The sequence below is a fragment of the Acanthopagrus latus genome, chromosome 15, assembly GCF_904848185.1.
Source record: "Acanthopagrus latus isolate v.2019 chromosome 15, fAcaLat1.1, whole genome shotgun sequence".
NCBI classification, from domain to species: Eukaryota; Metazoa; Chordata; class Actinopteri; order Spariformes; family Sparidae; genus Acanthopagrus; species Acanthopagrus latus.
In genome coordinates, this window is record NC_051053.1 from 20,244,292 (window position 1) to 20,259,504 (window position 15,213).

The 15,213-nt window shown below is 41.4% G+C and overlaps 1 protein-coding gene across 5 annotated transcripts in view; it reads right to left on the minus strand.

Moving 5' to 3' along the window:
• Positions 1 to 413: 413 nt before the first annotated feature.
• Positions 414 to 15,213, minus strand: part of ccser2a (coiled-coil serine-rich protein 2a) — a 57,022-nt gene continuing 42,222 nt past the window's right edge. For all 5 annotated transcript variants that reach the window (XM_037123435.1, XM_037123438.1, XM_037123434.1 and 2 more), the window contains 2 exons: positions 12,873 to 12,957; positions 414 to 7,172 (listed from right to left, as the gene is read on the minus strand). In XM_037123435.1, coding sequence (XP_036979330.1) covers positions 7,081 to 7,172; positions 12,873 to 12,957 — 177 coding nt within the window. In that variant the 3' untranslated portion in view covers positions 414 to 7,080. The remainder of the gene's footprint in view (positions 7,173 to 12,872; positions 12,958 to 15,213) is intronic.

Genomic DNA, 15,213 nt, shown 5'->3' on the forward strand with positions numbered 1-15,213 from the left:
CCAGCTTCCTTTCAAGAGAAAACCTTTTGCACTCCATCTCCCACGTTTCCAAGTTAATGACAGTGTCACGTTACACCTTTTCACTTGGCAGGCCGTCATCTCTGAGGCGCGTAACCTCATTAGGAAGTGGACTGTAAGCAAGGTGTGCAGGGGCAGCATGGTTTGTATTGAACAGAGATAAATAATGACGCTTGGTTAAATTTATTCAACAGGAACAGAAAAGCCTCAGCTTTGAGACATTTACTGTCCAGGACAACTACAAGTGTCATCTCAGTACATCTTGGCGACTTGAAGTCCTCAAAGCAGCATTTTTAGGGGCCTCAACACTGTTAACATTTTGCTGAAACTGCCCCCGGTGAGGTAGCATTAAGAGTGGCTTTCTTAAAATCATAAAAACATCAGACAAAACCATCTCTATTTCACAATCATACTTTATTTCCACAGAAATACAACCAGTAGACAGTGAAAATATGGAAAACAAACCAAGAATGAGGTTCCATCTTTCATCTCGAACTCGAGATCAGCAGCACACCGTTCGTGTGAGAGGGTCTACAATCCAGATCAATGAAAAGCACTGACTTTGAAAGTCGTACTTCCCGCTGTAGGATCACTGAGGCCTCTCACTGATGGCACGGCACCGTCCTCGCTCTGATAGCGTTTCACCTTCGACCTACAGTTATTCACTTGAGATTATTCTAACATGCGAGCAACTCTGGCGGAAACAAGTTATTAAAGAAAACAGGTTACAAAGCTCCAACAGATGACCAGCCAAACACAACTTTCTCTCACTTTTGCTTCCACCTTTTGTTGCTGCCTCACATCTTAGAAAAATATGACTTTGCAAACACACACATCCAAAAAAAGAGAGTCAAGATATCAGTCATAACTGATTGTGAGTGTAAAACCAGATGGATTCTTTGTGGCTTCTAAATCCAGTTTAATGTTCATTCAGCATCAACAACTAACATCATTTAAAGTGCTTCAGGTTAGAATTTAAAAAAAAAAAGCTTAATTTGCTCTTTTCATTTGCATAAAGGTCGCTAGAAGTATAGTATAGCGAGTCCTCATCTTTTTTTGCTTCAAACAATATTGCACAGTGTACTGGAGACAGTGCTGAACGAGTGAAAGCAGCTGATATTGGACATTACTTAGTGATCAACACGGTGACCTTGCATATTTTTAGTATGAGAATATGAACAAGCTACGATGCGGTGCTTTATCCGACAACACTTTAAAACGTCTAGGTGGAAATTCGGTTCTGATGAAAATAACAACCGAAACCTTTCAGTGGTGGATTTGAGTACATCAGTGGACTGTACCATGTCTGCTGCTGCCAGCATAACAGAGACACTTAAACGCAGGTCAAGTGTGAGAGCAGAGGTATATTTGCAGTTTCAAGCTCTGCAGTTTACTTTAAATCTATCGACAGTAGCACACATTGTAGAGATGCACAATTGATCAAAATAAACTTAAAATTGGGAGGCAGAAATTAGCTTTCCCACTCATCTTGAATGACATCACAGTCATCAAAAGTCTAAGAATGACTGCAATCTTTTTTAACCATATTGTGAATCCGTACAAAAGAGACTGCTCAGAAACAAATGCTCCTGATGATGGTTTAAAACCTGCGTTAAGTGATTTTTGGAGACTTTGGAGCAACAGAAATAAGCTGTAAAACACACACACCATCACCTTGGCAGCAGGTTGCAGTATACACTCATTCAGCAGGTAGCAGCATAATAACTCAATCGGAGTCATGTTTGCGTTGACCTGAACAATACAAGCCAAACATTTCATCTCCTTTTAGCTGTTTTTGGTCTCCACCAACTTCAAAGAGATATTCTGCTGCCTCTTTGGCTGCTAAATGTTTCACCATGCTCACCAGCAAGTCACCACCTTTATCTGTGTCTGCTGGGTTTATCATATTTGCATCTAGAAACAATGTTGATGTTTGTGGATGTTGTGGCCTGAAGAACCAAAACAATGAGCTAAAAGGTGCTCAAGGTAGGTGATGAGTATCCAGCCCTGTCGCCAGCATAAAATGTTGCCACTTAACATTTCTGCAATCCACTGATGTGTTTAGCGTATTGACATTTCTACAATATGTGTCACATCATGTACACACATGCATGTTTGTGACCTGACTGTCAAATCAGGAGGTGGAGTCAAGTGACAAGGCTGATTTTAACATTTGTAACAGTGAAACCATTTTTGATGAGGGTCCACGGCATTTCCACATTGCAAGCATGACACAGGAGAGAGAATTTCTACTCCTGTTTGTGCTGACAAAAAAACAAATTCTCTGATCTCCACATATCTGTAGTTTGCAGAAATGTACGTTGCCAACGTTTATTCTAGCATCGGGTTGGATGATCTGTGGGTTTGTCACAACAAGTAACTCCCTTTACATATATGCACATAGTGATTTTGATCCGTTACTACGATGCGGATTACAGATTCTTTCAAGTAAAAATGAAAGCTTGAAACAGCAAGCATACCTTTGCAGTAACTCTACTTTATCTTGTAGATATCAGTGGATTACCTTGTCACAAGTCAAGTAATGTGTCTCAGGTGATGTGCTTCTACATCATATTGCAAAAAAAAACATCATATATAGATCATGTGTCCCCTCTGCCGAAAAGTGCAGTCCGCTCAGAGTGTTGTCAAACATCCCGGCCCCTGTGGAAGCATTTTTTTTTTTCCTCTTGTCCAATGCAGCTTAATAATTTGTGTTCTCTCAAACTTAAGTGAGTCAACACCACCTTGCATTGGAATTGATCGAAGATGCTGCAGAGAGTTTTCGGGCCAGTTGTGGTTTCGTTATAGCGCGGCTAGCAAGAGTGATCGGCTCGACTGCTAAACTGAGCCGGGACATTGATTTGGAGACGGGGAATACAGCAGGGGAGAGAAGGATGGCGCTGCCCTGCTTTCCCTGGCATGCGTTTGCCTTTGGCCTGTGGGCAGACACATCTCTTTTTCTTTCTCTCTCTCCCACTGCACACACACGCACACACACACACACACACACACACACACACACACACACACACACACACACTTCCAAGAGAGACACACTGGCAGCCAGAGGTGTCTGGAGACGCACATACACACATACAAAAACACACACAGCGGGCAACATTGATTTCCTGTTTGGCATTACTAAGCAGTGAGTGACACAGCTGAGGGGATGGGGCTATTCTCTGGACCACAGTGCAAACAAACAAACATGCTATGTATTCTGACCCACTCTCATCTCTTATACACACCCGTAACAACATTGTATAGAGAAAAACTCGTGAGCAGAAAAGTCTGCCAGAAAACAGCTCATCCTGATCAAAGCGCCTTCACCATTTCAGCTCGACATCTCGAATTCGTCGCTCTCTCCTCCCGCCCCGTCTCATTGTCTCTCTGTGTGAACCTCTCTCATCCTCCATGTGTTGCTTCCTGTCTCGGGTTTCCGTTTTCATTAAAAGAAATGGGTTTTTCTTGGCTTCACACGGCAGCGGTGTTGACTGCTTGGCGAGTTCGGCACCATGTCGAAGCGTCCAACGGGTTCACATGTTTTTAGCAGCCACATGGATCCACGCAAGACTCTGCCCATTTTCCAAGGTAATCTAGACCCGGCCTTCTTCCTTTGGCCACGGCAGACAGATGAATCAGTGTGTACTCGGAGAACACATTTTGTCTGAGCTAGCAAAACAACACAAACACACCTTTATGCACTTTGTTAGAGAATTCAGTGTGTGTGCCCATGTAGGTCCTCTTGTGTGGCTTCACCGGGAAGTGAGAACTGATGTATGCGTTCCCTCCGAGTTTCGTGTCTCTCTGAGTTTCGTCAGAGTTCCTGTGCATGTGTGTCCATGTAGCTTGTGTGTCCGTCCGGATGTGTATGTGCGTGTGAGAGTGTCTCTCTCGCTCTCTCTGTCTCACTCTGTCTATGTAGGGTGCATTATTGGACGCAGTAGACCGGACAGTGCCAGAGGCGTACACCAAGCGGTCACGCGGCGTGACAGAGAAGAGAGCAGAGTCGCTGTCAGAAGGCCTTTTTAACACACTGCTGCTCTCCGTTCGGGGACATTTCGGGAGCGTTTGACTGCAAAAAGGGCTCCGCAAAGGAGAGATAAACACAATTCTCCAAAACTCCCACAGAAACACCACTAAAGCCCCGAAGGCTCCCTACCTGAAAATACCGCGCTAATACCTTTGATGTTCCCGAAGAGATGTGCAAGAGAGCGAGAGAGCGAGAGGAGGGGAGGGGGTGTGGGGGCGACAGCCAGACACTCAAAGACACACACACACACACACACACACACACACACACACACACGCACACACACACACAAGGCAGCAGCTTCACACGTCTAATGACTCCCTGTTCGTTGATGTTTCAACGAATATGTCTGTGGGTTATTGAGGGGGAAGGATCAAAATAGTCAGTGTAGACTGTATACATGTCCCTCTTGCTTTTTAATTGATTCCCCAAACTCTTATTTCTAAAATCGTTTCTTTTCTCAACCTGATTTAACTTGTTACTTTTCTTAAATCATGTTATGATGTTGCCAAATGAGGCAGATCGCCCATTTTACTTTTTTTTTCACAGAGAAGGCGAAAAAACATCACTTTAACTAAGTTGATTGCACTGGAAATATGTGACATTTAACCATATTACAAGATATGTGGACTTGTGTTGTGTTTCCACCTGTATCCATTTGTTTGTTGGTTGGTTTGTCAGGATTACCCAAAATCTAGACAACAGATTTCCACAAAGTTTGGATGAAGAATGAATCTTGGCCAATATTTAGACCCCATTAACTTTTGGTAGGGATCCCTATAAAGAGATGGATCCAAGAGTTCTTTCTGAGTCTCTTTAACATTTCAGCTTGCTTGTACTGATAGAAGTGTCTGGGTTAATTTTTTTGTTTTTGGTTGAGCCTTTCTTTATCTTGCTGTCAGTATTTCACTGTTTAAAAGTCACAGAGAGGGAATAACTGTTTTGATTGACAAGAAATGAAGAAATAAATGTGTTTTTTTTTAAAGTTATTTGTTTTTGTTTGTGTTAATTTCACTGAATATCAATAATTACAACACAATTTCAAGTCAATTAATTGCCATACATGTTAAATAGGTTAGATAAATTCTCAAAAATATCATTATTAGATGGGTTGTTTTCTCCTTATAAAGGATACTGGGATATTTGACACTCCACTTGCTTTAACCGAGGACTCCACTTGACTCAATACAACTTGTGACCTGACTTGACTTGCCCAAGACAAAATGACTTGGTTATTGCTTGAGACTTGGAAAAAAATCTATCCGAAATTAGATTAATCACATGCAGCCTCCTCTCTCTCATCATACTTCCTTTTACTGTACATTGTTTTACAAAAATGTACTTAGTAACCGGAGTTCTTTGTGTGTATTTGCACCTGGATGAGTGAGCCTACACTGTACCTGAGCACACTTCAGTGCAGAGATTTTCCACTACATTATGATAGATAATTCCTCTCTTGTGTAATGTTTCTCCTAATTATATCTGTAGCACCAGCATGGTATTCTTTTTTTAAAAGCTTGTATTTACATCTCAGCTGCCTTTACCCAGGAGGTCTGCGACCCCTTTTGCTAATATGTGCAGGGGTCAGAAGTCCATTCAGGAGTGTGGCAATAGGAACTAGAAACATATACACCTCCAGTGTGGAGCTGCTTTCCACTTTGTCCCTCACCTCCATGTCTCTCATCTCTCACATTCACACACACTCACATTTACACAAACACGTATTTCCATTTTCGCCGTGACAGCTCCAGAGCACTTTGACGAATTTGCTTTCCAGTCTCTAGCCTCCATTCCATTTCTACTGCTATTTTTTTTTCCTTTCCACCCCACTTCTTGTTTTCGCCTCCATCTTCCCCGGAGCCTTCTATTACACTGCAAAGGTCGCATTCGTATCACCTCCACGTTTAAAACCAAAAGCACCTGTGTGTCAGAGGGCACAGCTGTGTGACGACAAGTGAACTTTAACTTGAAAATGTGATAACAGCCAGCGGGTATTACAAAAGACGCTGACTTCTCTGAATGGTAACTTTTTTTTCTTGCATTAGCAGCATTCACATGCATGTGCAAGGGTAGTAAACTTGACATTTCTAAGTTTCTTCTTCCTAAATTCCCTCTTAATTGGAAAACTGTCATATAAGTTCCTAAGTCAGTCGATCAAACAGTCAGGCGGGAGTTGAAGATGCTAATTTAGAAACAATACAGCCGTCACAATACCAAAGTCAATGACACAGGCAGTCCCTGAATGGTCTGTGTAGGTTAATGAGCTTAGTGTGTGCTCCTTTGACACTCAAACACTAAAACAATCGCACTGTTATTTTGGCTGGGGAGAGAAGAGGATGAATATAAATGTCAGAGTGATTTCAGTTTTAAGTTTTGATGGCTGGGTTTCAGCTCCTCAGGGAATCTTTGGCTTGGGGAGGCATGAGCGACTCAAAGGGATCAGGATCTTGGCTGACCCAGGGTCTCTGAGCGTCCCCTGGTTGGGTTCGTCCAGGCTGGACTTGGTGCCCTGTTGATCCCTGCAAGGCTCTGATGCTCTGTGAGGCTGAAGCAGCGAAGTGCGACAAAGACTTCGAGGCTGCACCTGGGGTCCAGCATTAAAGCAGGGAAGGCCTCGAGACGGAGGTGGCAGCTGCTTGGTCCGACTCGCCAGCAGCCCTAAAGAGCACCTCGGTTTGAGAGAGGCAAAGCCACTGGTTCCGCCTGGTTTGAGTGCAGGGAGAGACACGCGCTTGTGAAGACGAGGAGGCTGCAGCATACGAGGGCAAGTCGAACCATCGGTTCTAGGAGTGACAGAGTTCTGCAGTGTTGCAGTGGGGGCTCTCCACTCATGCTGTGCTGCAGACTGAGCTGCTGATGCTGGACTGTCTCTGGCATTTACCACCTGTGGAGTCCTAAAGCCTAGGCGGTGCAGGTGGGTGCAGAGGAGATGACTCTGCTTGTCGGGGTCTGCAGGCCCGGTCATAAGGTCTTCAAGAGTGCAATCAGCATCTGTATTGGTTCCTTCCTCTGGTTTGGTTCTTGTGAGGTCACTGTGGCCCTCTGTGGGGGGAGTTTTTACTAGTTTTCCCTGGTGGAGGTGCTCGCTGGGGCAGGGGATGAAAGGCTGTAGTATTTGAGGCTGCAGAGAAGAAGAAAGATAAGCTATATTAGTACGAATTTAAAATGGAAGCGTTTTAGAAATGTGTCCTTTTCTGGTATCTTTGATCCATGTGGAATATTTTGCAGCCGCAAGGGAAAGCCTGTATCAAGAAGCCAACTGAAAAATTCTGCCTTACTTTGACTTGTTTATTTACTATTTAACATCAGACCCCGTTTCCATCGCCAACCACTGAGCCATCCCTAGAAATGGGAAAGGCAAAGTCACAGAGGAAGCCCTGATTCAGCATAGAAGAACAAGCAGAATAGAAAACCTTGCCATTTGAGAACCTGGAATCTGCTGAAGAAACCTGAGTCATTTTGTGATCTCTGCTGTAGAGCAGCTTCAAAACATTCAAACTGAGAGCGACGATGCCTGCTGCCAGTGTAAGAACGTGCTGAGCTGTAAACCACATGGGATTTAGACCAACCACGGTGGTGTCCTCCATCAGGGGACATTTAAAGGGTGTGAACACAAAATTGTGAACACCTGTACAATGTAATGCAACCCTACATCATCCCAGAAACAATTACTGTTTTAGTGAAGCTCATTATGTTCAATATTTGTTGAGTTAGGAGCCGGTAATTACCCGGTGTGATAAAACAAAGCAGGGCTTCAAAAGAGTTGAATGAATACCTCTCTGGCACTGACTCAACAAAATCTCATTAACAGAGTTAGCATTTGTTTCTACATTAACGTCCACTCTCTGTGCAGGCTTTATTTGTTTAAGACTAGAGAATCCACAGATTTTATGTGCTGTCTGCATCTTAGCTTCAATAAAAATAAATGTATATAATTGAGCTTCTACAAGGGGTAACACTGTACACCCGAATGTTAAAATAACTTTGTTATAGAATTTTGCTGGACCATGTTTCTCCAGATAAGCAGCAAATAGAAGGCCAGCAGTAGTTATTAGACCATACAACCTCCAGCAACAGAGAGCTGCTTGGATCAGAACAAAAAACTCAATACTGAGCTTCATATGAATATCTTATGCAGTCTATGATTTTTCTTAACAGCATATGCCCTGAACATCTTTAAAGATCCTTTATATAATTTCTTATGTTAGCCTTCTTAGTTGAAATCTGAGTCTGTGAGACATAATGATGGTGAAGCTGCCAGTTTTTACCATCAAAAATCAGACGACTGGCATTTTCCATGACTGTCTTTGGGCAAAAGAAAGAGTCAAATCCACCTGGACACATGTGGAACCACGATAAAGCATGAACACAGTCTTAGCAAGAACAGACCCGCTGTGAGCTGCAAGTAAAATGATCTCAGAGGATGTGAATTTATAGCTGTGCAGGTCAAGCTGCTCTGAGCCGCTTCTGCCGTCAGTCATGTGTGTTGTGAGTGGGAGTAAATGTCCGAGGACACAGCTCCATCTCCTGGTCCCCTGCCACAATGCCTCCACGAGCCAATTACAAAACTCTTGTCCACCTCTCAGTTTGATGTCAAGCTCAAAAATGCTGTTCGTAGATATAAAGTTTGGGATTTAAAAAAATAGTTATGAGCAGTGTTGTTGTTTCTGAAGGGAATTCTGATTAGTCTGTCTCTCAAATCAGGAGCATGTTATTAAATTGCTTTTAAGCTTTGACATAAAGTATGAAGACTCCCCACTGACTGCCACTGTTCATAACTAAATTAAGGACTATATTCCAATCCACATTTAAAGTAAATCAACTACATCAATCCTTAGAAACATTGTTTTTTTCATTTTAAATTCATCATGGGTCACAGTAAGTAACTACTGGCACCTACAGCTGCTGCCTGCTACACTGCTAATAATTAACAGCAATCATTTTGAGCTCCTCACAGCACTGCCAGGAAGTAAATATCTCAGCTCACTAATGACAGCTATCACGTCAACAGAAAATCATCAGTCTAACCAAGAAACGCACCAATTTGAGGCACCTGGAAGACGCCAGGGCAAACTGTTACAAACCTCATCTCCAGTCCGTCTAACTGTGAAAAAAGGCCGTGATGAGAAAAGCAACTTCTAGGAACTGAAGAAAGGATCTAAATAATACTCGTTATGTATCTCAGAAGACGATTTGTTTGATGCACATAAGCAGATGAGAGCGGCAACCCATTTCAAAGCTATATTCTATTTCATGGTATCATTTATTATAGGAGGTTGTAGAAATGGAGATTTGGATTGTGTTTGAATGTAAGCTGTGGGAATAATGAGCAGAGGACTTTTGATTACATAGATTTGTCTCTTGCTCGCTGTGTGGGCAACAGAAATGTTCCACTGATGCCTACATTGGTATTTGTGCATGTTGTGCCCTTATTTCTGAGATTATCTTAAAATGCTTCTTATCCCTTAAGTCTGTACAATCTTCCACTAATGGCTATGCAAGTCAACAAACCATCATATCCGATGATATTATTGAAACTTTTCCATTAAAATCACCCTGTTTGTCTACTCCTCTGGTGTCACTTTACTGCATCACATGTTACCTAAGTAATGAGGCCATCACGAATGTACAACACAATGACATGAAAAACAGAAGCCTTAGCTTTCTGCTGCTAAAATATTTAATTCTCTAGCTATTGTGGGTTTTTTTTCATAATATCATTGTTTTTAGGGAATTACGAATAAAGGTGATTGCTCAGGACAATTATATGCATTCATGACCAGAGCCACAGGGGAATTTTAAATGTTACTCCTTTAAAAGCACTCCTTCAAGGTGGACATCTCGAATAATAAAGCACTTGTTTAATGAATAAAATATAGAAAAACAAATCCACACAGAGATGTATCAATGCATGCATAATGGTTCTATATGAAATATGAGAGGATGTAACCAAATAAAAAGACACCACTGCAAATACGAGAAAAAACAAGCAAAACTACCTTCAAATATCCAAAAAAGACAGGAAATGAAAGGTGAAAATAACTAAACTAAAACAGTATTACCGTGACCTCCATTAAGAAAATGTCCACAAAAGACCACAAAACAACGCAAAATCCAACAAAAACATGCGCACACAGACTTGGTAGGGCATGCTACTCTGTCACATGATGCCAAACCCCCAGCCCAGCGTGCAGGAGTTGGGGTTAGCATGTTGACTGCATGTTAAAGAAAGGGTTACTGTACCACGCTGTGTCATAGAAGTACTGCACTAGGTGCTCCACTCCTTGTCATAGGCATTATGCACGGAGAGGCAAAGGTAGAAGAGAACATTGGAGGTTCAGTTTCAGGTTGTTGACCGAGTACAGCAATGAGGAGAAGAAGGGGTTAAAGTACAGCAAGAGAGGGAGGTGCAGGAGAAAGCGAAAGAGAGAAATGTAGTAAGGGGCACAGACATGTAAGACAGGCACTTGTTTGTGTCAAGACATTTTAAATGCATAATTAGGATCCAGTCCATGCTTTCAAGAAAAGTTCACACATGAGCTCAACAAACAAACCAATTCGCTGCAAAATAATTACAGCGTCATCCATCCAGCAAAACACGTGAAGATTTCTATTTTAAAGACCTTTCTAACAAGAAGCTTGTTGGTTTACAGCCAGAGCTCCCAGTGGGGGTTAGATCGTTACTCTCTGTCTTACATGAAAATATGACTGCATACCAGTTATATCTTGGTATGTTTCAATGTCATTACTCCTTCCTCCCACTGTTCTTCTGTTCTTCTCCCACTATACAGACAGTACAATCTACTGGTAGGAGAAAATGTCCTTTTGGTGACAGCTGGGCTGTACAAACCTACTTGTCAAAATGAGTATGTAAACACAGGGTGCACTTGATATTGAAATAACCCGAGATAAACTCAAATAATACACCTGTGTCATATATTTTCACCTCCTCTTCTGATATAAAGCTGAGCCCGGCAGGGATAGATCAAAGGAACAAAGAGTCTATATTTGCTTCTTTATCTTTTTTTATGCTCTTCAGTCTCTCACATAGGTACATTTTCTGAAGTCTATTTACCTGTTGTCATTCTCTTTACCTGCCTGCTCTGCTCGCTACCTTATCAGCACAGCATAATACTCACTGAGATTCACTGAGATAGGAAAGATTGTGCTGCTCTGTCACTGTTGCTGCAGAGCTGTCTCTCTCAATGAAAACATTATGCTGACACTACTCCTACTGGAAATTATGGATTTATTAAATATAATTTTTTCAAAAACAATGTCAGTACTTGTTCTCTCAATATAAACACAAATACTAGCTATGCTCTCTTGCTTTCTCTTCTCTCCGACACGTTTTTTTTTTTTTTCAGTTTATTGCAAGACAAATGGCCCGCCAGACCCAAGAATTGTGATGTTTTTGTTTTTGTATTTTTTTTAAACTAAAAAAGTTACACAAGTAAAACACTTCTGTCAGGAATAATTCTCAGTAGGGGTTGTTTGTATATTAGTAAAAAGTGTGCAGTCAAGAGAGAGAGAGAAAAATAGAGCGCGTTTGTGACAATGAGTATGAAGTTGACACTAACATTCTAGCCATGAACTTAGCAGCGCTGTGTTTGTACAATTAAGGCATCTATGAATAAATGCTCATCAAGACCTGAACCAAGCCATGAAGGGGAATAGGTACAGAGTTATGGTACGTGTCTTTGCACAACTAACCCCCACCCTAACCCTTACCCAACTGCACCAATGTGGCATCTCATTTGGAAACTTTAACTTACATTACAAATATAGCTCAGCAAAATGTGTCTTCTAAAGACAATTTAGGCGAGAAATAAGCCATGCAGTTTCCAGAAGTGGCTCGTCACACCCAACGCCACTCATTTGCATAAAGCCCTGTCTCTCAAAAGTTAACTGCCCGCTGACAGAATACATTGCAAAGCTTCAAACATAGACAATGAATTGGAAGTGTGAAAAACAACAGATCTTGTGAGCATGTACCATTAGCAATAACCTTGGGTCTCACTTCTCGAGGTGGGCTGACCTCTAAGTTCTCAACAGAGAAGTGTTCTTCAGTCCTGGTCTTGAGGGCCTCCTGCCCTGCATGTTTTAGATGTTTCCCTGCCCCAACACACTTGATTCTAATCATCAAGCTCTGCTAAAGCCTGATAAGGAAACATTCATTTGAATCAGATGTGGTGGGGCTTGGAAATATCTAAAGCCTGAGGGGAAGAGGCCCCAAGGACCAGGATTGAAGAACACTGCCTCAGAGAGAAAAATCCTTCCTCTGACCACCCTCCACTGGTATCAAATATTGATATTATTCAAGTTATTCTATTGAAGATGGATGTTCCAGTACTGTGACAACACTGGGATAATTCATTTTTGAATGAATGTCTATAAACAGGAGGGGAGTACATTCAGGATTAGAAGCACAGGTTTCTGCCGGCTTTAGAAAGTCAGCAAATTTGCCTTGTTCTTACTAAACAGAGCTAAAAGAGGGAAGGCAAGGCTATAAATGGGCAACACTGGAAAGGGATAGCAGATAATTAATTGCTAAGGGACAAGAAGTCAGACTGTGTTCAGTAAAACCAACAAGAAAAACTATTTTGCATGTAACTAATCTTGTTGCAAATTTATCCTAAAGTAGACATCCAGCACAAGTAGTCCTGTAATTGCACAGTAAAAAAAAGTTTAAAAAAATGCTATTTCAGTAGTTTTAATTAGATACAAAGTTAAACTTTTTAAGGCTATTTACAGATGCCTTGGATGTGTTGTGTTATGAAACGATGGAGAAGAGAGCTTGCAAAGGATGTTAGTGACTCACTCTGTCTGCGCTGGGGCATGCTGGTACGGGTCAAGACCTGGTGCTGTGCCTGCCACGGGGACAGCAGCGGGGTGGGCAGCACACCCTACGCAGAGAAAAACACAAAGGACAAAAGGCATGACGTAACAGAACACACGCACGTACACACACACACACACAAGCATGCTAACATAGAAAACACACACATGCATAAACACATTGTTAATGAGTATGGATAGCCCAATTAAGACACACACAGGCAGACATGCACACACATACTGACACACAGCGACGGATACACCATCCATCCATCCATCCATATTAATCCATGCTAATGAGACAAAATTAAGCTTTTAACATGAAGTCCCCCTTTCATACATTTTCTTAAGCTGCTTTTTGGTTGGAAAAAATACTCATATCCCGCACTGTCTGAGAATATCCCTATCGGCGTGTTCCAACTATTAATTAAAGCTACAAACATAATCTTTATTACACTGAGTGGAATATTCAGCCTCTGTTAAATGTTTTTTTTTATTATAACAGCACTATTAAATGCAAATAATCTGGATGTAGGTCTGGGCAGTATATCAACATCATCTCATTATCCTGATATAAGCCTATATAGATGTTGTCTTAGATTTTGGATAACATGATATTGTGCTATTGTGTTTCCTTATTTTAAAGGCTAGAATATAATGTAGTGATGTCATTTTCTGAACTGACCAAACTATTCTACTTGTTCTAATTCTTGCCTTTACCAACTTAGTCATTATAATCACATTAGGTTTGGGTGATGTCTAGTGATGCTGATGTCCACAGTTGTGTGGGATGTGAGTTACTATGCGTTTCTGAATTTGAGGTAGTGTGTCCCATCAGAGTTGCTGAGTGCTCAGTAGCTCACTACTTTTACTGCCGGTGTTGCTCACTGTTATTCTGACGGCAACTTCCAAATGTCTCACCCAGTCAAAAAAACATCCTGTCACCACTGACATACACCAGGTTTAAAAGGAGAGGGTCTTTGTCTCCACCACATGTCCATAACATAGGTCTGTTCAGTCTCAGAAGCTTGAAATATAAATAGGTGGCTAGCTATACTGAGGAGGCTAAGAAATCTTAAATAAGACAGCAAGATTGAGAGAAAGACACCAACAGCAGCTCACTGCAGTCAGTGTAAGACACAGCTGCTACCAGAGCTAATATTAAAATATTAAACGAGACATGGAAATGTAACCTTAGTGCACTGAGCAGAAGAAGACCTCTTTCTAATTTCTTCAACAGTTTATGCCTTACAGCAAATCTGGAACACACTACTTTTGTGCTATCTGGTGGGACTTGTTTTAAATCACAATGTTACAACGGTACAGGGCTCAGAAGTCGAGCACTGTCAGCTATCAGTGATAGATGAAAGCATCTATCAGCCCAACCCTAATCTACATAACTGATGCTCATTCATCAAAACTTCCACTGTATTACTATTTTGTGAAAGTACCAATAGTCATCTTAGCATTAGTGTTGCAAAATCAATATAAGGCAAAATGGCATCCCCGTGTCCATATACATAAGCGGACAGGTTCAGTTTAAATGAATGTATGCTTTCAAATCAGTGTGCAGGCATGAACCTTTCCATCAATCCTGATATCCATCAGCCTTAAACGTACATGTGATGTGCTTATGTCACAGCTCCTCTTAACAATGTCTGGCTGAACATCTTGAGTTTTTGATAACTGTCACTGGCAGTTCGGAGGGATTTAAGACGGTTTACTTCTGAGTTCCCAACCTCATCAAAATAATAAGTTATTGCTGATAAGATGTCGTTAAACATCGAAACCCAAATCAAAACATTGGTTTCCACACCTTCGCCCAATTCCAATGTGTTTATTTGCCAATTCAGAATTTCTAAAACCCAGATTAATTTTTCTCACACTGTTTGACACAATTAATTATTCATTAAAACATCCACCACCTGGTGACTTACAATGCTGCCTCTCCGTGGCCAACAAACATGATTTTTTTTCTACTTTGTAATTGTTTTTATACAAATAAAGACTCATGTCCCTGGCGTCAAGAGTGCAAAAACGTGGTGCCACACAAAAAGTTAACAGTTTTCACAGGTGAACCAAACAATCTCTAAAACTTTTTTCACCCATCACTTTGAAAGTTCACAGTTTCATGAGCTGGAGGGTGGAGTGGGAGGATTTTTTCATAAAGCTATTATGTCCTGAGTAGCTGTGAATTTGATTCATGTCCTCCAATATGCTGATAAGATGTATTTCTGTTTTACTTCAGGACATCAGTCTTAGCTTACACAGTAAGTTAATTTCTATAAGAAGAATGTAGCACTTGGTGTATAATAAGTCACAAA